Here is a 23,890-nt window from a genome sequence, read left to right on the forward strand (position 1 = left end):
CCCACCCAAAGAAGCCACATGGCAAACAAGTAGCTTATGACAAAAAAAAATTCTTTCAGTAGCACCTTAAAGACCAACTAAGTTAGTTCTTGGTATGAGCTTTCGTGTGCATGCACATTTCGTGTGCATGCACACTATGGCAGACCAACGCGGCTACCTATCTGTATGTAGCTTATGACTTGACACAAAATAGATGCTGGTGGAATCTACATACATATGAAAACTGTTCTGAAAATGCTTTTTTTAAAGGTGTTTTAAAAAATGCATTGAATTTTCTATGAGGCTCACCATCGCTATCTAGTGTCACATTTTATATTGCACCTAAAATACTCTTAAAATGTTTTATTTGCAGCTGTATAGCTGAGTCCTTACAGAAGCATATGAAGCTGCTACTGAATTCTCACACAGAATGCTTTAAGGATCTATTTTGTGGAAATAGTATTACTTTCACATGCGATCTCTAGTTCTTGAAAAAACATTTATCAAACTTGGATATTAAGTGTGTATTTAGGACGTACTATTGAAGAGGTATTTAGCTGGCCTTAAGGCTCCTGCAAAAGGGGAATGTCTCTATTTTTGAACGTTTTGGCTCCTGAACTCAGAAAACCTGGAATTAAATGCTCCAGTTTTTGAACATTTTTCAGAACACGAAGATCCAACACGGCTTCCACTTGAGTGCAAGAAGCTCCTGCAACCAGTTGGGAGCCGCGCCTCGGTTGTCAAACGTTTTGAAAGTCGAATGGTCTTCTGGAACAGATTACATTCGGCAACTGAAGCTTGACTGTACTAGTAACTTGAGAAAGCCAGTGCAGTTTCACCAAGATGGAAGATGCTGCAGGAGAAATATTCAGAAATGTATGAATCTATCAGCAAAATTAATGAAGAGAATAGGATTTAATTTGCATCTTGAAATATTCCACCCACGGCTTTATATTTCCTGTAAACTTTAAGAACTGGGGTGGGGGTGGTGAGTGGCTGGCCAGCGCAAACCCAGGAATATTGACATCGTCTAGAAAAGCTCTTGCTTCTCTCCTCTCATTGCTGTTTACTTCCAAAGCAGTGGGACAAATAAAATTACCCTTATGTGCTCACTGTTAAAAAAAACCATTTAAGTCTGTTTACTAGATTTCCTGTGTCACAAAGTGCTTTAAATTCTGTTAATTTCTTCCCATTGATTTAATAATCTTGTTGGTGATGGCTGTGCCACTCCAGTTCCAGAACAAAACTCTTAATTGTCCTTTCCAAAAATTCTCTCTTCCTATTCTTCCATTGACCACAGGACCTTCCAGCTTTTGTTTATTTAAAAAAATCTAGCGCCTTTTATCTTTTATTGTCTTAGCAATGCAAATAAGCAAATAAATCCACAACATGTGTTGGATCACACAACTTGTTTGGTGCTTGGATGGTTAAAAAGGAAGAAGTGTTCTCCCATCTTATAAAAGCTTCTTTGCATAGTGGCTGTAGTGGCCATTACTTCCTTTAAACATTTTAAAGTCACTTTCGGAGGCCACCTGTTTTGACTTGGGTCTTCTCCTCCTCCCCATAGCTCCAGGCAGCCACTCCCCTCTGTCGCATTCAGCTATCAGTGATTTTCAAACTTCCCTTTCTAATTGCCTGTCAGAGATGCACTGTGCATTGCAGAGATTTCTTGTGTCATGGTGTTTCATCAGCACTTTATGCAGAGTAGACAGTACAACCTGGATGAATCTTTACCTTCAACTGGTGGGTCAGGTGTGGTCACCCTAATTTGTGCCACAACAGCATCACTATCACCAGACAAATGGGTCCACAAATGCATGTTTGTGTTAAAGGTGAGTCTGGTTCTGAACAGACTGCTGCCCCAGAATATGCTCCTGTTGGGGAAGGCATTGCAGAGAAGATGGCTTTCCATTACTAGTCTTCTTGAAAAATCCTTTAAGCTGTTGAGCAACCTCAGAACATTTTGCAAATCACCATATCAGGGAAGGTACCACCAGAGCCAAGAGAATGCCAGCATAGTTAACGAGCAGAGTCAAAGAAGCCATTATAGGCAAGAAGGCCTCTTTTAGAAAATGGAAGGTTGTCCATATGAGGAGAGTGAAAAGGAGCACAAATTTTGGCAAAAGAAATGCAAGCAGGCATGAAAGCTACTTGAGAGGGCCATGGCAGTGTAGCTGCAGAAGCTGATTATGGCTGATTCCAGTGGGGTTGCAGACCTGAGATTGAGCAGTGACCAAGGCAGATTCAGTCCCAATTTCTCACTTGTGTTCTTCAAGCGACTCTCTCCTTGGATCAGGGCTTTCCGTGTGATTAGGGAATGGCGTCCCTGTTGAAACGCAACAGGAAGCCACTATTTGTAGTTCCTGGAGAAAATTGGAAACATTTTTGTTTCAACAAGCTTTTCTAGCCATATGGGGGTGGGTAGGAGGTGGAAGTGTAAATTTGTGACTTGGGTTTGTATCCCATTTAAAACTATTTTGTTTTTGTTGTATGCTTGTAAATCACCTTGAAATTTATATGAAAGTAAATTCATAAAACCAATAAATAAAATTGGCTAACTCTTGGTCAGTTGTTGAGAGAATCTGAACAAAATAATTGACAGTAGAGTGGTACCTCTGGTTACGAACTTAATTTGTTCCAGAGGTCCGTTCTCAACCCGAAACCGCTCATAACATGAGATGCGGTTTTGCTAATGGCACCTCCTGCTGCCGCACGACTTCTGCTCGCATCCCGGGGCAAAGGTCGCAACCGAGAGCATCTACTTCCAGGTTAGTGGAGCTCGTAACCCTAAGCGTTTGCAAGGGAGACAGTATATAACACAAGGTTCCACTGTACAATTATTATTGTGCAGTACCACAATTGAACCTGAAAGTATCCAAATATTATAATATATTGCCATTTCTTCCAAAAATGCTATTTTCTGTAAAACTAAGAGAAGACCCCAGATTTTGCTTTAAAAGATAGTTTTGTGGTACTTGAATATGTTCTGATAACTAGGGCAAAAGCTATGGTTTGTGACCAGCTGAGATCAAAGAAAGATGATGGCAGCAGTCTTATTTGTTTAAAGATCTGTCCTAAGTTGTATAATGCTGTGTGCATGCTAAATGCTTCCCTGCTCACAATTTGGCTCTCTGCAGTTTGCTAGTCTTGCTGTTTTTCCAAGCTCTGGTGAACTCAGTTGAAGATAACTATTTTGTGGGCATCTATGAGGAAGTAAGTGACAAGCAGGGAGGAATTTCAGTTCCCCTCAACCCTGCATCCCATTTCTTTAAAATGCTCTCCTCTGCACACAAAGAGGCAGGACCAGACAGCAGAAATGTGTCATCACTTTTAATAAGGAGAAGAGGCAGTAGATACTTAAAGGCCCTTTTCCCATCAAGCAAGTCTGACTTGGTTGTTGAATGCCAGATCAACCCACAATAAAACAATACTGACCCACAACTTGATTGTGGATGAGAGTGCTGACATGGTGTGCATTACCCAAGACCCAGTAATGTTGATAAAACATCAGCAACTTTAAAAATATTTGTCTGACTAGGCTAATCTGGAGAAAATTGCTTGTGTATGAAAGCTTCATGTTAAGGCTTCTGTGTACATGCACCCCTCTAAAGTCATTTAATTGAAGGCTCACTGAGGACTAAGATTATATCTAATTCTAAACTATCAAGGAAAGGAAAATGTAAAAGTTCATAATACACTTCATAGGTCAGAGAATTAATAATACTGTGTTTTGTACAATGTCTTACTAACATATCTTTTTAAATGTGAAGAGAGAATTCTTAAGTGGAAGCTATTTTAGATTCTCTCAAGTTGTGTCCAGTTATGCAAGTTTCACTATTAAGACTAATGTAATAGTGTACAAGTTATTGGGTCAGGAGACAGGGTGTGGTGTATTTTTGTGTGTGTGTGTGTGTGTACTGCAGAGATTGGTGTATGTTTTGTATTTGCATTTTTAAAAATCCGGCCAACCATTGTAAGGAGAAATTCTGTTCACTTCCTTCTGCTTGTCTACTACTAAATTGCTGTCTTTTTGTTTTAATACAGTATTGTTAACTGAAAGTAGTCTCAGAAGCTAAGGGCTGCATGCAAGCACTTTGTTTCTTGGTACTTCATTTGCAATTGGATGCAAATCTTTTTCTGGATTAAAGTCTTGCCACTATGCTCTCGCTAAGCATTATCCTCCACTTCTACTTCATCCTTACTCTTTCTTTTAACCACAACACACGTGTGCAATATATAAGTAAAATAATGCATTGAATGGAGACTGTGCATGGCAGCAACCATTGTACCAATTCACGAGGCACCATAGAGTGCACGTACAAGTGGCATCATATAGTTTTGTATATTGCCCAGTTAGCACACATTTTTAATGGTTGCTGTGCGAAAATAATTGTGTCCCTCCAATAACCGGAAGTTAAATGTATTGGACAATGTATACCATTTTCTGTTCATCATGCTAATATGTTCAAATTTTCCATTATATTCATATTAATCTCAAACTTACACTTTCCCATTTGCACATGCACACTCTTTTTTATATACGGTACACATTAATTAATGCAAGAAGTTGTGTTTTGTAATTGTGTTCCTGACCTTTCATAACCATCTAGTTAACTATTCCAACAAAAATCCTGTACTCCCTTTTATTGTATTTTCATACAAAAATATTTTTAGCTGACTTTTGTGCAAATGTCTGTCTGTTGGTTCATGGCTGTTTCATGAAGGTGATTGTGCATGCCCAGGTTTTTTTTTTTAGAGATAAGGGAAAACAACCCAGAGCCATCAAAGAAAAACTGTGTTTTGAGAAGCCATGAGGATGAGCACTAAGATCATGATCAACAGGATGGAAATATAATGAACAGATCTTCTGCATTTTTAACCAATGCTGCCGACTACTGAATGCTCATATCCCCTTTTCGTTTCTCAGTAATTCTGTATCACACTACTATCAATGGGGAATGGCATTAGGAGTGAATTGATGCTTCAGAATTTTTTAATGGGATTTGCTATTGACATGTTTGTATTATTTTTGTTTAGAATTTTAAAATACTTGTGGAATGCATTAATAATAATATATTATTTATAGCCCGCCCATCTGGCTGGGCTTCCCCAGCCACTCTGCGTGGCTTCCAACAAAATATTAAAATACAATAGTCTGTCAAACATTAAAAGCTTCCCTAAACAAGGCTGCCTTCAGATGTCTCCTAAAAGTCTGGTAGTTATTGTTTTTCTCTTTGACATCTGGTGGGAGGGTGTTCCACAGGGTGGGTGCCACCACCGAGAAGACCCTCTGCCTGGTTCCCTGTAACTTGGCTTCTCGCAGTGAGGGAACCGCCAGAAGGCCCTTGGCACTGGACCTTTGAAGAGCATATGAAAACTGTGGAAATAAATATTACAATGTCATTTTGCTCAATGTAGTCCAGAATTCTGGAATCCATATTGCATGTAATATGTATTCAAGGATACTTGTTTTAGAACTCTTGTTCAGTGTGTTCTGAATTCGTTTCTTTTTATGTATCTTGCATTGCTTCTTGGACACGTAACTCAGTAGTCTATGCTAGGATTACTTGTTTAGTACTAGTAGAATGGCTGTGCCTGTGTACTGCACAGAAAGTACTCTACTCTTAAGTCTTCAGCTTGCTGACATAGAGCTTACATTTCCAGCAGCAGCTGTTGAGGTTGTGGAAATCTAATTAAATCAGTCAAGCAGAAACAGTGGAAATATGAATATTAAGATATGTCAGCATCCAGAGGGAAAATAATAGCATTATAAGAGAAGTTTCTTTCAGTGTATATATACAGGGAGCCTCTGAATGAATGCAGTCCTAGGGCAACTTTACATGTGATTAACATGTTCTGATCTAAAAGGAGAGGTGTTGTGCCATGCTAAAAACCAATTTACACTTTTGGGGAAAGCTCATCATGTGACTCTTCTGGAACAGTTCTGAAAGCATGTCCCCCGTGTTAAATTCCTTGCTTGTTGAAACTAGGTAAACCTTCCTGACATTCTAGCTTTGTATGGGCAGAATGTCTTCCACCTGGGGCCATAGATTTAAAGAGTTGGAAGTAAGCCCAACTCCCTGCAATGCAGGTATCTCAAATAGATCATACATGACAGATGACCATCCAACCTCTGCTTAAAAACCTCCAAGGAAGGAGAATCCACCATCTTTCGTGAGAGTCTGTTCCACTGTTGAACAGCTCTTACTGTCAGAAAGTTCTTACTGAGGTTTATTCAGAATCTCATTTCTTTTACTTGGACACATTGGTTTGGATCCCAGCCTCTGGAGCAGAGGAAAACAAACCTGCTCCATCCTCCATATGATATTTAGATATTTGAAGATGGCTGTCCTGTCTCCTCTCAGCCTCTCTACCAGGCCAGACATACCCAACTCCCTCAACAGTTCTTCATAAGGTTTGGTTTTCAGATCTTTGATTGTCTTGGCCGCCCTCCCGGGCATACGTTCCCAACCTGTCAATATCCTTTTTAAATGGTGGTGCCCAGAACTTGATACGGTACTCCAGGTGTGGTCTGACCAAAGCAGAATAGAGCGGTACTATGACTTACCTTGATCACTAGACTTCTGTTGATGCAGCCTAGAATAGCATTAGCTGCTTCCCCCCTTCCCCCCTTTTTGCTGCTGCTGCATCAAATGATTCACTTTTCACATGCACTACTGGCAAGACTAGTGTCCCTCATCTTAGATTTGTGGAGCTGGTTCTTCCTGCCTAAGTGTAGAACCTTACATTTAGTAGTAGTAGTAATAATAATAATAATAATAATAATAATAATAATAACAATATTCTTAATACGCTGCCCTCCCCGGCTGAAACCAGGTTCAGGGTGACTAACACCAAATATATAATACATTAAAAACACAAAATCAAACAATTAGTTTTAAATACAATTCAAATCACTTTTAAAATCAAAATAAAATTAAGTGGGAGCCCACAAATCATAACTGTAGGGGTAAGGAATTAAAAGTTCACCAGGCCCAGCCACTCTTGCTGGTCCCATACGGGCCGATAGAAAGAACCAAGGAGACCACTTACTACCAGGGTCCCATAGAAAGAAGGGGGTCAGACTGGGCCCAGACCAAAGGCCTGGCAGAACAGCTCCGTCTTGCAGGCCCTGCGGAAAAATGTCAAATCCCACATTGGCTTCCCCTCCCTGTTGTGTGGACAGTGCTGGACTAGGAGCTGGGAGACCCGGGTTCAAATCACCACTCGGCCATGAAGCCCTCTGGGTGACATTGGGTCAGTTGTGCTCTCTCAGCCTAACCTACTTCACAGAGTTGTGAGGATAAAATGTAGAGATGGAGAAGTGGGTACACCACCTTGCTTTCTTCGGAGAAAAGGTGTGATATAAATGTGATAGTAAAATAGTAGTGGTAATGCTACTGCTAATGAATTTGCAGTAATCACATTGTGTTCCTGGTGAAAGCAGCAGATGTTGAGCTTTCTGTATGCTGGACTTAGTGCAGCTTAAAGCCAAATCTTTTAGTGTGCTCTTCTTTTACTTGTAAGAAATATCCCTCCCAAAGTGCACCTGTGCTCAGGAAGAAAATAGTCGGCACCAAATCTTAAGGAAGGTCCTTTCATCAGTTTGCTTTTAAGTGGCATTGTAATGTGTCTGTATACATTATTTATTGCCTTTGTTGACAAACACCTCACCATAATGAGAAATCATGAAAACGCCAACAAAACTGTCTTTAAAAGATATCCACCCAGTTTCCTAGGGTTGGATGGTGGGGCACAGATTCCTCATGTCTCAGAAGTGGCCAACTAAGAAAAATAGCCCTAACACAAAAGACAAGCTATCCTGGTATCTTCATAGTAATAAATTAGATGAGGTTTGGGGGAATGGGGACCCAAGCTATGCATTGTGAGAGTCCATGAAAAATAATCTTCATGTTTGATCCTGCTAGTTGCTAATCACATTGTATATTTTCCTCAGTTGTACACTACAGTGGTACCTCGGGTTAAGAACTTCATTCGTTTTGGAGGTCTGTTCTTAACCTGAGGTACCACTTTAGCTAATTGGGCCTCCCACTGCCGCCACACGATTTCTGTTCTCATCCTGAAGCAAAGTTTTTAACCCGAGGTACTATTTCTGGGTTAGCAGAGTCTGTAACCTGAAGCATCTATAACCTGAGGGGTACCATTGTATACACTTTTCCCCTGCTTAAGTGGTTTGTAGTAAGATATGGGTAGAATTTGATAAGTTTTCCTCTTCTTTTTTTGTAGTGCTTTGTGCCAAGAACCTTGCAAAAAAAGATTTCTTCAGTAAGTAGTTCTTATACAATTTTCCTTTTTTTTGTATGCACCTTAAGCTATTATATATTTTTTTTACTCTTTGGGTGTCATTTAAGGATAGTTTCTCAGGAGCCAGAGCCATAACTGTCTGAAAGTTATTTTGTACAGACTGTAGCAGTGTGCCATGTGCTGCTCCTTCTCCGGTGAGCTAGTTTCCTAAAATTGGATCTTGACCCCGACAACCATGGACAAATAATTTAATTTCCGTCCACTCTTCCCTTCTTATTCTTCTAACTCAGGAATGGCAGTGTAAGGCCTGGTAAATATCTGCTCTTGTGACATGGCAGTATCAAGTCACAGTGAATTAACATGAGAATTGGCTTGCTGTTTCAAATGCACATGGTCAAACAGCCTCTTTCCTTGAAGGAGCTTGGTGTGACAGGTGGAAACTCATACAATGAGGACTTGGGAATGTTGCCTTAGCTGTAACAATCCCTCACATTTCATGGAGCAGAGATGGGGAGTTTAACAGCCCTCCATCTTCTATCAGTCCCAGCTAGAATAGTCAATGATCAGAAATGATGAGAGTTGTAGGCCACAGACTCTGTGCTCTTGTCCCGAAATTTCAGTTTACTAATGAAGTGCTACTCTATGGAACTGTTTACACATCATGCTTTGGGGGGATTCTTTCCCCCTACTTCCAAGTGGACAAAATCTTTTGCGGGGGAAAGCTTATGTTCTAAACACTGCTGCCAGTGCCTATAGTTTCATTCCCCCACCGCCCAGTGAAAGCAGTCTAGCTGTTGGGTAGCATTGTTCCTCCTGAAAGGGTCTTCATGGTGATTTTTTTCTTTCGATTCTTCCCAGGGCTTCCTGACCCATTTGCAAAGGTGGTGGTGGACGGTTCTGGTCAGTGCCACTCAACTGACACTGTGAAGAACACGCTAGATCCCAAGTGGAACCAACACTATGATCTGTGAGTTATCTGTTCTGTGAAGGGTAAATCACAGAATGGGTGTCCAGTCTGAAAAAAAGAGAGACTATCTTATGCCCAGCCTTATGTTCATCTGTTTATTAATTTTGAAACTTTATATCTCACCTTTCTGCCTTGTGGCTGGGCGTCAAGGTAATTTTCTTTGTCGTTAACCATCTTGCCATAAACAAGAGGTTTCTGAAACAGCAAGTAAGAAGGCAGTGGTTACTGAAACAGGTATGGTGCTCCAACTGCTGCTCTTACAAGGTTCTGCAGTGACTGCATGAGAAAGTATCCCCTCCCACATAAGATTTTGTTCCTGGTGCTGGAGCACTTCCTCTTGGGAACCAGCAGGATATAGTCTATATGACTCCTGGCTTTTCCTAGCAGCTGTTGCAGGGGAAGAGTGCATGTCTGCTCCCCAGGCATGAGTGCTATGGAGTCATGGCTCTGTTGATAACTTGCAAGTATTCACTCTCCCAGGCATGCATTGAAATCTAAATACTCCAGCCAGGGCCCAAAGGACTGTTTTAAGTGTGCCTAAGGGCTTGCACATGCCTGGTGGATTTTTGTTTTGTTTTTGTTTTTACTCTTCTTGAAGGAAAAGAGCCATATGTCATTTTGGAATATATTATTGAAAGTCCCTTCTGTTTCAGAAACGGCTTGCCATAAGGGTTTTTACTTTAATTTTTAGAAACCCGATTGCTCTTGGGTGCACAGAGTGAGTGACTCTTTGGAGCCTATCTATATACTGATAGCTTCACTTGTCCTGTCTAGTAAGATTTAAACCCACAGTGTATTGATGGAGTCACTCTGCCTCCCTCCTTGAATTCTGTCTCCATACCCTAATGAGCTCGGCGCTCCCCAGTTTGTAATAAGGTTGTCTGTAATTAACAAGAGCTGCTGCATTATCACTTTAGCACGCTGTGTAAAATTATAGCCATCTAATGAATAATTACGTTTCTATATTTGATAAAGTTGCAACGTGACCAATGAATTATTAAAATGAGCTCGGTTTTCATGGACATAAATGCTATGCCATAGCAAATAATAAACCTCAACCAAGTATCTTTCTCAAACTGATTATCCTAGATATGTTGGGAAATCGGATTCTATCACCATCAGTGTCTGGAACCACAAGAAAATACACAAAAAGCAGGGAGCTGGCTTCCTGGGGTGTGTTCGACTCCTTTCCAATGCCATCAGTAGGCTAAAAGATACTGGATGTAAGCATGTAATACTTACTCAGTGTTTGCTGTGATTGACAGTGACTTGTGTCTGAGTACTGAATGTCGATTGCCAGCTGAGTACACTCTTGGGTCAAGTTTTTTTTCCAATTGTTCATTTGCAGACCAGCGTTTGGATCTATGCAAACTAAACCCCACAGATACCGATGCAGTACGAGGCCAGATAGTGGGTAAGAGGAAAACATTCCTGTCTGCATAGATAACAAAAATAGTATCTCTTTCCTTCAGAGCCTTGGATATAGAGAGGTTCTCAAGTTCAAAAGTACTTTATGTGATGCTCTCTTCAGGATTGGCAGCTTCACCCAGTTCTAACTGGGTCTGCCTGGTGCTGATGGGCTTAGTCCCTTGGCATGTGCAAAACCTAAGAGTTGCTGGTTTCTAGGTTCTGAGCAAGCTGCAAGGTGTAGGCGTTACTCTAAGCTCAAGTGCTAGGGACTTTAAAAGTGTCTTCTTCCCCACAGAACCTTCCCATCTTAAGATCTTTTTGTTGGAATGTCTCCTTTGTTGGAGACTCAAACCTAATCAAATATATGGAGAGTGCACTTGCTCATGAATTCACTCCCATAGGAGACTTGCATAGCCCATTCACTTGCAGTTTTTAGAAAACAAAACTTTTAAAGTCACCTTGGGGCTTTTTAACATATGAAATGTTGTAGTATTGTGAGAATGTTCAGCGGCAGCTATAAAGCTTTATAATTGATAGTCTACTGCAGGCTTCTTCAACCTCGGCCCTCCAGATATTTTGAGACTACAATTCCCATCATCCCTGACCACTGGTCCTGCTAGCTAGGGATCATGGGAGTTGTAGGCCAAAAGCTGCTCTGAGACAGGAAACTTCTTTCAGTGAGAAGCATGTAAATTTGGGGGGGGGCAGTGATTGGCAACTGGCTTTGCCCCTGGGCGGGATTTGCTTTGTCCAATCTTAGTATGGTGTTTAACGTGCAAGTGAAGTTGCTGCATTCTGACTTGGATTGCATGCTCAGCATTCTGTAGGCTGCTGCTCTGTCTTGCTGTCTGGGAAGCATGTTTGGAAAACCACGGGTGTGAGAAACTGTCTTTTTCTGAAAGAAGAAAAGCATAACAGGCAAAAAAAAAGATGCTCCATTTTAGAATGCCGCCTAGTGGCAAATGTTCTGCTTTCCAACAGTATCTGTTTATGCAGAATCCTTCACATTTTTATCCAAAGTAGAGTATTTCTTACTAGAAAAATATCAAAGCCTAGGTTATGTGTTATTTTTAATTTGTAGAAGTAGAAATAATTATTTGCACATTTAGCACATTTTGAATAGCAGAATTAGAGCACAATCCTATGTATGTATACTCAGGAGTAAACCACAGTGAATTCAGTGAGACTTAGTCTCATTTAAGGATTGTAGCCTTAAACGGCTGTTTTCTTAAGGAGTGTCATATTATGATTTATGAATGACATTGTATCATCACAATATAAAAGTATAAGGCAATAGCCAACTAAGTCATACCCTGGGTGGACTCACTGAAGTCAACTGACGTAATTTAAGTCTACTGATTTCAGTGGGTCTGCTCTGAGTCTGTGTATTATCCATAATAACTCTAAAAACACCAATCAAAATATTTGGGGTGTTTACTGTTGTAAGGAGAGGTGAAATCTTGAATATGCACGTGGGTTATTAAAAGGTGTAGGAATGCTTGCCAAATTGAATGAAGCCTCTCCATTGTGTTCCTTGCATTTTAACGGGGGTTGAATAGGTTTTTGCATCTATGGATTTTAATCATGGCTTTCATTTCTTTTTCTCATTCCAGTCAGCTTGCAGACACGGGACAGGATAGGCACAGGAGGGTCTGTTGTAGATTGCAGGGGGCTGCTGGAGAATGAAGGGTAGGTATTTCATTTCCTAGTGGAATCCCCTGGATCTCCTGATTCATCTTACTCAGTTAAATGAATGAATAAGATCTGTATTTTTGTTCTGGAGCCTGTTAATTGTTAAGTAAACTTTTTTTAAAAAATGGAAGGAGTCAAAATCTCATTGATTTTGTTAGCTAGGAGTTCATTCTTAAGGTCTGCAAGTGAAACACAAAATGGGGACTAGCAATCATGCCAACCTAATCAACCTTGGTCAACTGTGAAAAGCAGGGAAGGTTCACTCTGGAAGGGCTGCATCTTTGCCTTCATCCTGGTATAACTCATCCTGCTCTGCTCACAAGTGACTGTCTCCCCTTGTCACAATATTGAATCCAGAACAGAGGTTTCATGGCTGACTCCTGACAGAAGAGTATTGTGGCACAGAAAGCTGGAAGACAAGTGTAGGAACTTTTTCCAGCCCCTTGTTAGAGGAGATCTGCTTAGTGCCTTCAAGGCACTCTTACCTTGACATAAGCCTTCTGAGACTGTCTTTTTCAGTGATGATCTATGCTTGAAGTCCAGTTATTTCCCTGAATGAAATTCCCCTAACATTCTCTTAGGCTTGTGTGAAATTTTCTAACTTTATGAGCCTCCCTTATTTCAGAACGGTTTATGAAGACTCAGGACCTGGAAGGCCACTGAGCTGTTACATGGAGGAGCCAGCGCCATACACAGACAGCACTGGAGCTGCTGGAGGAGGGAATTGTAGATTTGTGGAATCCCCCAGTCAGGACCAGACACTCCAGGTGCAGCGTTTACGGACTCCTGATGTGAGAGGCCATGTACAAACCCCCCAAAATAGGCCACATGGTCATCAGTCCCCATCGCCTGACCTGCCTGAAGGCTATGGTAAGAGGAGCAATCTCTGATACGTGTCCTAAGAAATTCTATTTGCATGCATTTGCATGCTCTTCAGGCCAGAGGAGACATTTTCATCCAGTGCAGGAAAGCAAAGTTAAGATTGGGTTTTCAGAAAACTCATCTGGTCTGCAGAGAGGGTAGCTCTGAAATGTTGTTGACTGCATTTAAATCTTTGGTATGCAGTGGAGAGTTCAAGTGGTTGTGGGGTTGGGGTGTTCAGTATCTGTAGAGCTCCATCTCCCAGTCCTCCCCCCCCAATCTAATTTCCCTTCTTGCCCTTAGTCTCCATAACTTATTTGCAGCAAGGAGTTTCTGCGCAACACTTTGGATCTCATCTGCTGCCATTATATTCCAAATTAGGTCATTTGAGAGAACATAGATTTCTTGAACGATTCTACCTTGATTGTGCAAGGTAACTGACCCCCACCCTCAGACACAAGTACATATACACACAGTAAAGGAAGTTAGGAGAGAAAGTAGGGTCTGGTGAACTCTTAACCATCACTCTTTATTTTTGTACCTCTTTCATTCCATGTGAAACTGGGACACTTGTCCAAGTGACACAGTTTAGCCTAAATACATTACAATATTATGTCTAGGTTACTAAAGTGCATACAGCTTTTAATTGACCGGCTTGGGCAGCTGTATTATCTTGCGTGCTTCAAGCGTCTGTGGGCAATCTGCCATGTGGTTGCCCAAGTAGCAAAGGCCGAAGCAGTTTTACACTGGACAAGTGCAGAAGGTCCCAAGGGCATAGCAACCTGAACTCCTGCCTGTCTCCTGTGCAGTGCTGCTTTCTGCTCCCCAGCTTAGCCAGCCAGACCAAGGGGTTCAGGGAGTATGTATTGCTGAAGTGGCACAGCCTCATGCCTCCCCAAGCCTGCCCGAGGTTTAAAACTACCCTGTCAACTATATTCAGTTTTTTTCTTGGAACTCCCCAGGTCTGTCTTGCTAGTTGTAAGTTTCCCTTTTAAGCACATTTTCTGATTTCTTCATGAAGGTGTGGTTTGTTTTCCTTGGTTTTTCTTTTTGAGGACTTTTTGAGGTGGCGGGGTGAGTGAGTGGGTTTCATTATATACTGGTCTGTAGTCAACAGGTATTATGACAGCACTGTTGGTGTTATATTCTGTCATTTACTGCCTGCTGGCAAGTATATACCGTATTTTTCGCTCTATAACACGCACCCGACCATAACACGCACGTAGTTTTTAGAGGAGGAAAACAAGAAAAAAAATATTCTAAACGAAACAGTGGGTGTATGATTTTTGTGGTTCATGCTGTGGCCACAGACATGTGATCTGACAGTGAGTTTGGAGTAGCCCAATGCAAAAATCCTGAGGATCCATGTGGATCCGTGTTTTGTAACCACGTTTTAAGTGGGGAGGGGAGGAAAAGCACTCAAGGGACAAGGAGCACATGTGGGGTGTGTGGAGAAGGATGCTGTTAATAATGCAGAAGAGGGATTTAAGGGGAGAAGGAACACGCGTGGGGTGTGTGGAGAAGGATGCTGCTAATAATGCAGAAGAGGGATTTAAGGGGAGAAGGAACACGCGTGGGGTGTGTGGAGAAGGATGCTGCTAATAATGCAGAAGAGGGATTTAAGGGGAGAAGAAGCACGCGTGGGGTGGGTGGAGAAGGATGCTGCTAATAATGAAGAAGAGGGGTTTAAGGGGAGAAGGCTCCTCTCCTCTCCCACTTTGCTCCTTTAAAGCAAGCAGGCTCTGCTTTTCTCCCTCCTCCCCGCTCATCCCCAGCTTAGCGAGCTGAAAAACTTTGCTGCTATTTAGCGAGCTGAGTGGGGAGGAGAGAGGGACAGAGAGCCTGCTTGCTTTAAAGGAACCAACCAGACAGGAGCCGCTTACACTCGTGTAAGCGGCTCCTCTCCTCTCCCGCTTTGCTCCTTTAAAGCAGCAGGCTCTCTGTCCCTCTCTCCTCCCCACTTAGCAGCTCTTCTCCCGCTTTGCTGTTTCAATGCGAGCCATGGAGGAGGGAAGGAAGGGGAACCATGGATCCTCTGCTCACAACTGCAGCAGATCCCCCCCGCCACCCATAGGCATTCCCTCCATAACACGCACAGACATTTTCCCTTACTTTCTAGGAGGAAAAAAGTGAGTGTTATGGTGCAAAAAATACGGTATATATTTGGATCAAGGGGCTGGGATAACTAGTGGGAAGCAGAAAGGGAGTGTGGATGCTTTGCATGTTCCAAGACAAATGAAATCATTTTAGTAGATGGGCAGTTTTTCCCCAGCCTGGTGCCCCCCAGTTGTTGCTCCACTGGCCATACTTGCTGGGGTTGCTGGGAGTTGTAGTCCAGCAACATTTGGAGGGCACCAGGTTGTACAAAACTGATGTAGCAGTTGCTCCCCAGAGTGTCAGATGCTTACCCAGGGCATACACACATTCACTGGTAACTATAAGCTCTTTTTGTGAACATGTAAGCTGTATCAAGTATCTGATGCAGTTCTTGGTATTGCTGTTTCTTTGTACTCATAACTAGGGCAAATAGTACATTTTAAGTAATGCTATATACAGCTGCTTTTAAGCATTAGCTGAGCTTTCGCAGATACTTTGTTGATGCGCAGTTTTTCCTTTGGACTGCTCACTGTAGCATCTTTTCCCTATCTTTGTAGAACAAAGGACAACAGTACAGGGACAAGTTTACTTTTTACATACACAAACTGGTGTTAGCACATGGCACGACCCCAGGATACCAAGGTATGTATGGCAGTCTTGAGTTCATCTGGGTTTGGGCAGGTAGCTGTACCTGTGTTTGGGGGGAAAAATACACTTCAGGTAGTTCCTTATAAAGCCTCATACTTAGGGGGAAAATGTTCTTTCTATAAATGTTAGTTAGGGTTTGTTAACCAAAAATTGCTGCCCTTTATCGTTCCCCCCCCCCAGCACCTCAGAGTTCCTCATGTTTTTTCTAAGATAAATGTTAGTGTTAAGCTTAAATATGTATGTTTTAATTGTTCTTTTGCTTTTCATAGAGACCTTAACAGTGTGAATTGTGATGAACTTGGACCTCTACCACCAGGTTGGGAAGTTAGAAGTACAGTGTCGGGAAGAATATATTTTGTAGATCATAATAACAGAACCACACAATTCACAGACCCAAGACTGCATCACATCATGAAGTAAGAAACCAATGTCTTGCCATGTGCTTCTGTGGCTCAGAATCGTAGCAGCTGACCCAGCAGCACAAGCGGAGCAAGCGCAGTGGGGCTGCATGGGCAAAGAAAATGTCAGTACTAAAAGAATGTCTTTTCCCCCAGAGAGGGATGTTGCAAGCTGATTCCTTCCAGCAAGGCCAAATGCTTGATGAATGTAGAGTAGAATCCAAAGAACAACGCAACATGCAAATGAGTTTCACTGTGCCCCTCCCCCACTGCACTACATTCCAATTTACTTTTGAAACCGAGAGGGCTTTGATATGTGCTGATATGTAATAATATAGCCGCCTGCTGCCTGCTCTTGACTGGCAGTGGCTGTTTGGGTCTCTTTCCCATCCTGTTTAATTTGAAGGTTCCAGGCTTTGCTAGCCAACCCCGCCCAGGCCTTTATTTCATAAGATTTATATACTGCTCAATTGTAAAAAAACAACAACCCTTCAAACCTTATATATCCCTTTGCCAGTGAGGTGCCCCTGCTTCTGTTAAACAGTTCTCCAGGGCCGCCTTCCACCCATGCTTATTGCTTGCTCGCTCACCTGCCTGCCAGACGTGCCTCAAACTGGATTGGTGTGGCTGCCTGTTGGTGGTCACCCGAACTGCTACATGACAACAGCCTTACACACACACACAAACAAACACACCCTTACCTGTATCTTCCTATATACATAAAAATGTGCTCTGCAACTGAACTCGTGTTGGTGGGTGGGGGGCTCATTTGATCTACATTATGAACACCTATGATGAAGGGAAAGTTTGTTTAATGCAAACGCTTGCTTCCATGGTCTCAGACATACATTGGTCTGATGAAAACCATTGCTTCATTTTCATTTTAGTTTTTGATTTCTGAATAGCTGATCTGAAGTTTAATTTAACTGCCTGCTTCTGTCTTCCACAGTGGACATGGGAGTATTTGTGCTTTTGAAATAAGTACAAAACTGCATGTCACATAATGAAGTAAGATTTGTTGAGTTTGTTGGCTCCAGTTGTTCATCATGTTACATGAGGGCTTTTGTAGTGTAACTATAGCTCTAAAAATGGGCCTGGAGAAGCAGATTTCCACTACTACAAGTAAAGAAGTACGAATGCTAGTAGTATGGAAGTATAAAAATATTTGATGCATGTTGCTATGGTCTTGAAAGCCAATATATGGTAGCATAAATGAGTTAAAGCTACCACAGGAGACACTGTTTTATTTGCTGCAACAGACTATACCTTTGTGTAATCAATTTCCTTATCTAGTTCTTTATAAGCTATGAAAAGTTTTTCTAATCTTGTTTCCTGATACTGATTTCTTTTATTTCATAAAATTTATACATCACTTATTGTAAAAAAAACAAAAAACAACCTTCAAAATGGTTTACAAAAAGAATAAAACAGTCAGTAAAAAAAGTTAATAAACAAAAATTCAAAGAATTAAAGCCAGCAGTAACTAAAAACAGATCAAAACACGCACCAACACTCTAGATACTGATGTCAAGAGACTACGTGGCTTCCCACTATAGTGGCAATCCTTCCTTCTTCATTCCCTTTTGAGAGTAATCTTCTCATCTTTCCCTTCAGTCACCAATGCCAACTAAAAGAACCCAACCAGCCTTTGCCAGTGCCGAGTGAGGGATCATTGGAAGACAGCGAGGAGTTGCCTGCCCAGAGATACGAGCGAGACTTGGTGCAGAAGCTAAAGATCCTCAGGCATGAGCTCTCCCTCCAGCAACCCCAAGCTGGCCACTGCCGCATCGAAGTATCGAGGGAAGAAATATTTGAGGTATGTTGATCTGTGTCTAAGATCGCAGGAGGTTTAGCCTTTCCAGTGCATCTAGGTAATGACTATGGATTTCTGCAGATGCAGCTTATCATAAATGCTGCCCCTGTGAGGCCTAAAGATATAATGAAAGCCATTAGAATGAATCACAAAACGAACCTAATGTCAAATGATGTTAGATTTGAGATAAAAAAATCACTCTTCAGCAGCTATAAGGAAGGTTTGCCATTCAAACACAGCTAAAATTTCCTGAGGGCTATGACTTAAGCAGTGGTGCAAGAAGGGCACCTCTAGATATTCCCTAGATATGTGAAGAGTAGCTACTGTTGAAAAAGTGTTCATTTCCTGAGAGTATATTTCTGTTTCTTACTACAGGAATCATACCGGCAGATAATGAAGATGAGGCCAAAAGATCTAAAGAAGAGACTGATGGTGAAATTTCGAGGAGAAGAAGGCTTGGATTATGGTGGAGTGGCAAGGTGAAAGACAAGTTCTTAAAATGACATGTACTGGGCAAAGGAAGCCCTTTGCAGAGACCTCCAAATATTGCAGATAAAAATTCAAAGGAACATTTTATCAAACCCACGAATGATGGCAACCTTAGCATGTAATGCTACAATTTACCAAGGTTTGGCATTACAAGGGCAAGCCTTTACAGGCCTTGGGCTTGATCCAGCAGCATGGTCCTATTTGCCCCCTTTCCCCAAGTTGGGTAGGGGGCTGTGCCTCTGCACCTTGTCCCCTCAACAGGCTGAAACAGAAAGTGACCCCTTCTGCCCCCTGCCCTGCTTAAAATAGTGGTGGCCTCATTCCACCCAGGAGAGATGGCCTCTTAGTAGCTAATGTGCAATGTCTGGCAGAAAAGGAAGCCTACTGAGACAGAAAGGTGGGGTGTTAATAAATGTAAGCATTGTTTTAAAAAATATTGAAAAAATATTGAAATATTGAAAATATTGAAATAGTAACAAATCAGGTTTTTGAATTTCCAGGGATTCAGAAAGATTAAAAGCTATGGAGATGTGAACATTGACAGCTTCTGCCTTTAAGACAGGTTCTGTGGTGTTTGAAAGCTTGTACGTTCTTTCTCTCCTCCATATGTCATATTTTAATGCCATCGCTCTTCAGATCAACACAGAATTAAAGGTTTTAAAGTTTAGTACTTCTCAATTTTGCCCTCACATTTGGAAGTTGTGCTTTTAATGGTATGGTTTTTTTATGAAATACCCAGTGGCTCTAGAATCCAGTGCTTTATGAAACTGTCTTCTGAATAACTAGACACACAACAATCATTTCCTTCCTTCTAAATTAAAAATAATTTTCGGAAAGATGCCAGAAATCAATAGTCCTATGTGTTCCTATAAAAGTATATGCCACAATGTTAGCCTTTAAGGGAGACTTTCTCAATCTCTGGCCCCAGATGTTGAATTACAACTCCTATCATCCATAGCCAGCAGGGGCAGCAGTTAGGGATGAGGGGAGTGGTAGCCCAACAACATCTGGGAACCCCAAGTTGAGAAAGGACAACATAATATATCTACTTCTCTAAATTGCTATAATAGTTTTTGAAGATGTTTTGCATTCTCTTTATCTAACTTGGATATAACCCTCTGGCACCTGAGGGTTGCAGTCAATGTTAGTTTTACTGAGAGTAGACCCAGTGAAATGGACATAATTAATGTAGGTCCATTAATTTCAATGGGGCTACTGTGAGTAGAGCTTGGACACAATCTCTTGCATTGCGCTGCTCCTGGTGATAGGTCTGTGTCTGATCCAGGGATCTGATTGTAATGCTGATTCCTCTCTTGCAACTGAGTTGGGAAGCTCTTCGAAGGGCTGAGTGTGCCAGTGACTAAAATTGCCCTGAGTAAGACTTTTCTTTTGTCTAACTCCAGTGATACATTCTCTGATCTTAAATTCTCTAGACAAAATTCTTGTTGTCTGGAGCGCTTCCCGTTTGACCTCTCCCTTGTCATCACTGGCGTGTTGCAAGAGTTTATCTTGTCTGTGCTTTATATCTGTCTAGACAGCTGCTGAATGCTCTAGCACAGCCTATTCAAATGCTGCCATTTAGCTTCAGGGGGACCCATGTTGTGCAATAAACCCACATACAGTGTTACCCCAGGTAGAAACTCTTAATATATCATCACAGAAATCAGGCAGTCACCAAAGCATTTCCAGAAACTAAGTTCCTGTAGAATTCCCTTTGTTTAGCAGCTTCCTCTTCACCAGTCACATGACCAAAACTATCTGGAGTGTCCTTTTGTATCGTTTTAGTTGTGTTTACAAGAACAAATACACACCGCTGGATAAAAGTCATATTGAAGAAAATTGTAGATGTGCTTTATTGGGAATAAGATTTTATTTTGTGTGTGGAGAGAGAGAGATACAATGATTTGGTAATGTTTACATTGTTAAGTTTTGATAACTTGCATTTCTGAAAATTACATGTTAAACAGAACTTACATTTGGATTATCTTGGAGGTGTTGTTTGCAAGTTGCTTTGTAGTGATCGCTGGCTACAGACAATTAAAAAATCTAGAGACAGACACACAAAAGTACAAAAAGATATGCACTACCATTATATTACTGTCTTCAGCTCTAATCAAGATTATTTTGCTTAATCATATTAGGCAACCATCCTTCTATTGTTTTTTAGGCGCTTGCTCTCATCTTGCTGGCAAAACAATATTTTAGAAACGTGTTAATTTACAGAATAGAAAACAAACTCTTACCTTACTTCCTATATAAACTTATGTGAGGTTTTAGAGTTGGAAGGGATCTCGAGGGTCCTCTAGTCCAACCCCCTGCAATGCAGGAATCTCAACTCAAGCATCCTTGACGGTCTTACGTCCAAACCGGCACTTGTGGTTTCATTCCAAAACAAATCACTATCATTATCTGGAGCCAAGGTTTGTTCTTGGCTTTCCGGTCATGACTCATTTGGGAAGAAACCATGAGTGCTACTTTGAGCATAACACTGAGCTAGCTGGTCCATGGTTGTTTCCCCACAGACTAGCAGAAGTACACAGCAAGGTCTCTCAAGCTGTCTGCACCAGCATGCAGCTCACGGTCATTATGGTTTAAGCAAACGACACAGCTTGACAGAGCCAATGAAGCCAGCTTGAAAAGAATGCCTGGTTGTGTCTAATGGTGCATTAATAAAAGAATACTTGGTTATGGAAAGTGACCCAATTTTCTGTCCGCTGTAGTCGCATTGAGTGTTAACCAAAGAGTTCTGTGAAACAAATGAGTGCTTGTACTCTTTTCTTTCCCAGTAGAGGTTGATCAAAGGAACAGGCTTGTCCTAATTTGCCTCCTTACATTGCACCGAGTCTAGATTCTCTCCCACCCCCGACCCTCTTTTTTGTAGAAGTCACAATCTGTATCAAATGAGTAATGGATCCACACGTTACTGGGTGGGGTAAGCTTTAACTCCACCATCCAGCCTCTTCCCTAACATATGTCTCTTGTCTGGCAGGGAGTGGTTGTACCTTCTGTGCCATGAAATGCTGAACCCTTATTATGGACTCTTCCAGTACTCCACGGATAACATTTATATGCTGCAAATAAATCCAGATTCCTCTATCAATCCTGTAAGTATTCTAGAAGCAAAGCAGGTGTGTGTATGCGGCTTAAATACAGGCTAATTCTCTGAAACCCTGGTAGTGGTATAGGGTCCAAACAGCAGCCAATCTTCTTCCATAAGACCAGTGTGGCTTTAGATTCAAACAGCCACTCCCATGCCATGTGGCAAATCACTTTTGTAATGTGGGAGTTTCAGAAGTATTTTGATGTGGCGTCGACTCTCCCATTCAGGAAGGGAGATGAAAATGTTCACAGCTGCGGCATGCAGACTCTTGGGTATATTCAAGTAGCTCCTTGGATCCCAACCATAAGCCCTTTGCAGATGTTCACTATATATTCACAGAGGGATCCAGCCTCTCACTATCCCTCACACCCTCACCTGCTGTTTGCACTTTCGATTTCATGTTTAGAGCACATGGGTCCAACCTTTGCATGCTGCATGCTTGGTTTTGTGGTATACAAAATGCACTTTGCTCAGTGTTTAAATAGGAGCCTTTATGCATCAAGTTGAATGTGCAAACAGTAGGGTGGGCTGGCTTGATTCTAATTTCCCAGTGCACATGCAGTTTGAACCACCCTTGCACAGTCCTGAGATTTCCCTTACTTGTGGTATTATGTGAGTCTACCTATCTCTGTTACTTTTTCAGTTAACACCAAATAGACAAGTGAAGGTAAGTGTGCCTATAATAACCGAGGAGAAGCGCCGGTGGCTTGTAATGGACTAATTTTGTAGAACCTCAACTTACCCATTAAAGGAATAATTAAAACTTTGTTTGTTAATTACCTTGTCAGTTCCACACTAAACCCTCATTGCATAGTTTTGCCCCTTAGAAGATCCACTGCATGTTAACAACTTCAAACACACATACCCACACACGCCTTGCAGAACTGATTACATCTCCATTCTGTCCAAAACCCATATTATTTTTCAGCCTCACAAAGTTCAGGGTGGTATTTGGAGCAGATTGGTTGGTAAACAGTTGGTTGCCTGGAAAGAATTTGGCAAATTACAACAGTTTTACCCATATTTGATTTCACACTAAAGGAGGGTAGTTGTAGCTTGAGTATTATTATTATTATTAATTTAATTTTTTTATTATTATTATTCCCTTGTACACCCTAAGGTCCCAGGGTAGGTTGCAACAATTTAAAATACAACATTATGCATTATGAATGCATCATGTGTTAATGGGACTGGTAGAAATGACCTCATATATACTGATGACAAACAGCCTGTCTTCCTCTAGCCCAAGCAGCACACGTGTATTGAAAACCTTGGGGTTAGCAAGATTAGCATATGTACAAAAACTTTAAGAAAACCTTCGAAGGGGAATAAGAAGGCCCATACAGAGGAGTGAGTCATCTCCGTGGCTGCAGAAGGCTCCATATCTGTTGTAGGGAGAATGGAAAGCTTGGGGAGGAGAGTGACATGGAGTATCTTAGAAAAGGGCCTAGTTGGTTTTGTTGAACCTTGAATGACACAAGCATATGCTATGCTGCAACATTTTGTTTCAGGTCTCTGTTGTTTTGCATGGAGAGAGAATGTACAATAGCCTTCTCAAGCAAACGTTGATTGGGCCTAAGTGCCTGCTTTTAACTGCATTGGCTCAAGTAGATTGGCTTTTAACATGAATCACCATGTTTGTGGCTAATGATCTGATGGTCACAAGCCTGTAGTGCAGTATGTTAGGACTGTGGTCTGGAGACCGAATGCATTTAGTCAGCTGTGTGAAGTATATGTAACATTGAATTCTGTGCAAATTGATTAATTTCTCATCCAGAGGGCTTGAGATCATTAAGCGAAACTTTCATTGAACTAGGAAATGGCTGAAGGCATAAGTCTAGCCACAAGATGTCAGCATTGGGCTTCTCTTCCAGATATAATGAGTCTCTTCGATGTTTCTCGTAGGATCATCTGTCTTACTTCCACTTTGTTGGTCGGATAATGGGTCTGGCTGTGTTCCATGGACACTACATCAACGGAGGTTTCACCGTTCCTTTCTACAAGCAGCTGCTGGGCAAACCCATCCAGTTATCTGATCTGGAATCAGTCGACCCAGAACTACACAAGAGTTTAGTTTGGATTCTGTAAGTATTGCATACACAGTTGAAAGCTTTTTAAAAAGACTAGGGTGAGCGGAAGCAGCTCCACATAGTAGGACTTTGCAGCCCCTC

At 41.6% G+C, this 23,890-nt stretch overlaps 1 protein-coding gene across 3 annotated transcripts in view; it reads left to right on the forward strand.

Annotated features, from left to right (window-relative positions):
* Positions 1-23,890, forward strand: part of SMURF1 (SMAD specific E3 ubiquitin protein ligase 1) — a 50,439-nt gene that overhangs the window by 17,984 nt on the left and 8,565 nt on the right. For 2 of the 3 annotated variants that reach the window (XM_081889169.1, XM_081889168.1), the window contains exons 2-13: positions 8,227-8,265; positions 9,103-9,211; positions 10,301-10,434; positions 10,560-10,625; positions 12,235-12,310; positions 12,939-13,183; positions 15,829-15,913; positions 16,189-16,335; positions 17,932-18,133; positions 18,506-18,609; positions 21,609-21,723; positions 23,625-23,803. In XM_081889169.1, the coding sequence (XP_081745295.1) occupies positions 8,227-8,265; positions 9,103-9,211; positions 10,301-10,434; positions 10,560-10,625; positions 12,235-12,310; positions 12,939-13,183; positions 15,829-15,913; positions 16,189-16,335; positions 17,932-18,133; positions 18,506-18,609; positions 21,609-21,723; positions 23,625-23,803 (1,501 nt within the window). The remainder of the gene's footprint in view (positions 1-8,226; positions 8,266-9,102; positions 9,212-10,300; positions 10,435-10,559; positions 10,626-12,234; positions 12,311-12,938; positions 13,184-15,828; positions 15,914-16,188; positions 16,336-17,931; positions 18,134-18,505; positions 18,610-21,608; positions 21,724-23,624; positions 23,804-23,890) is intronic. The other variant, XM_081889170.1, reaches the window with a different exon arrangement.

The sequence above is a fragment of the Podarcis melisellensis genome (assembly GCF_964234715.1).
Source record: "Podarcis melisellensis genome assembly, chromosome: 14".
Lineage (NCBI taxonomy): Eukaryota > Metazoa > Chordata > Lepidosauria > Squamata > Lacertidae > Podarcis > Podarcis melisellensis.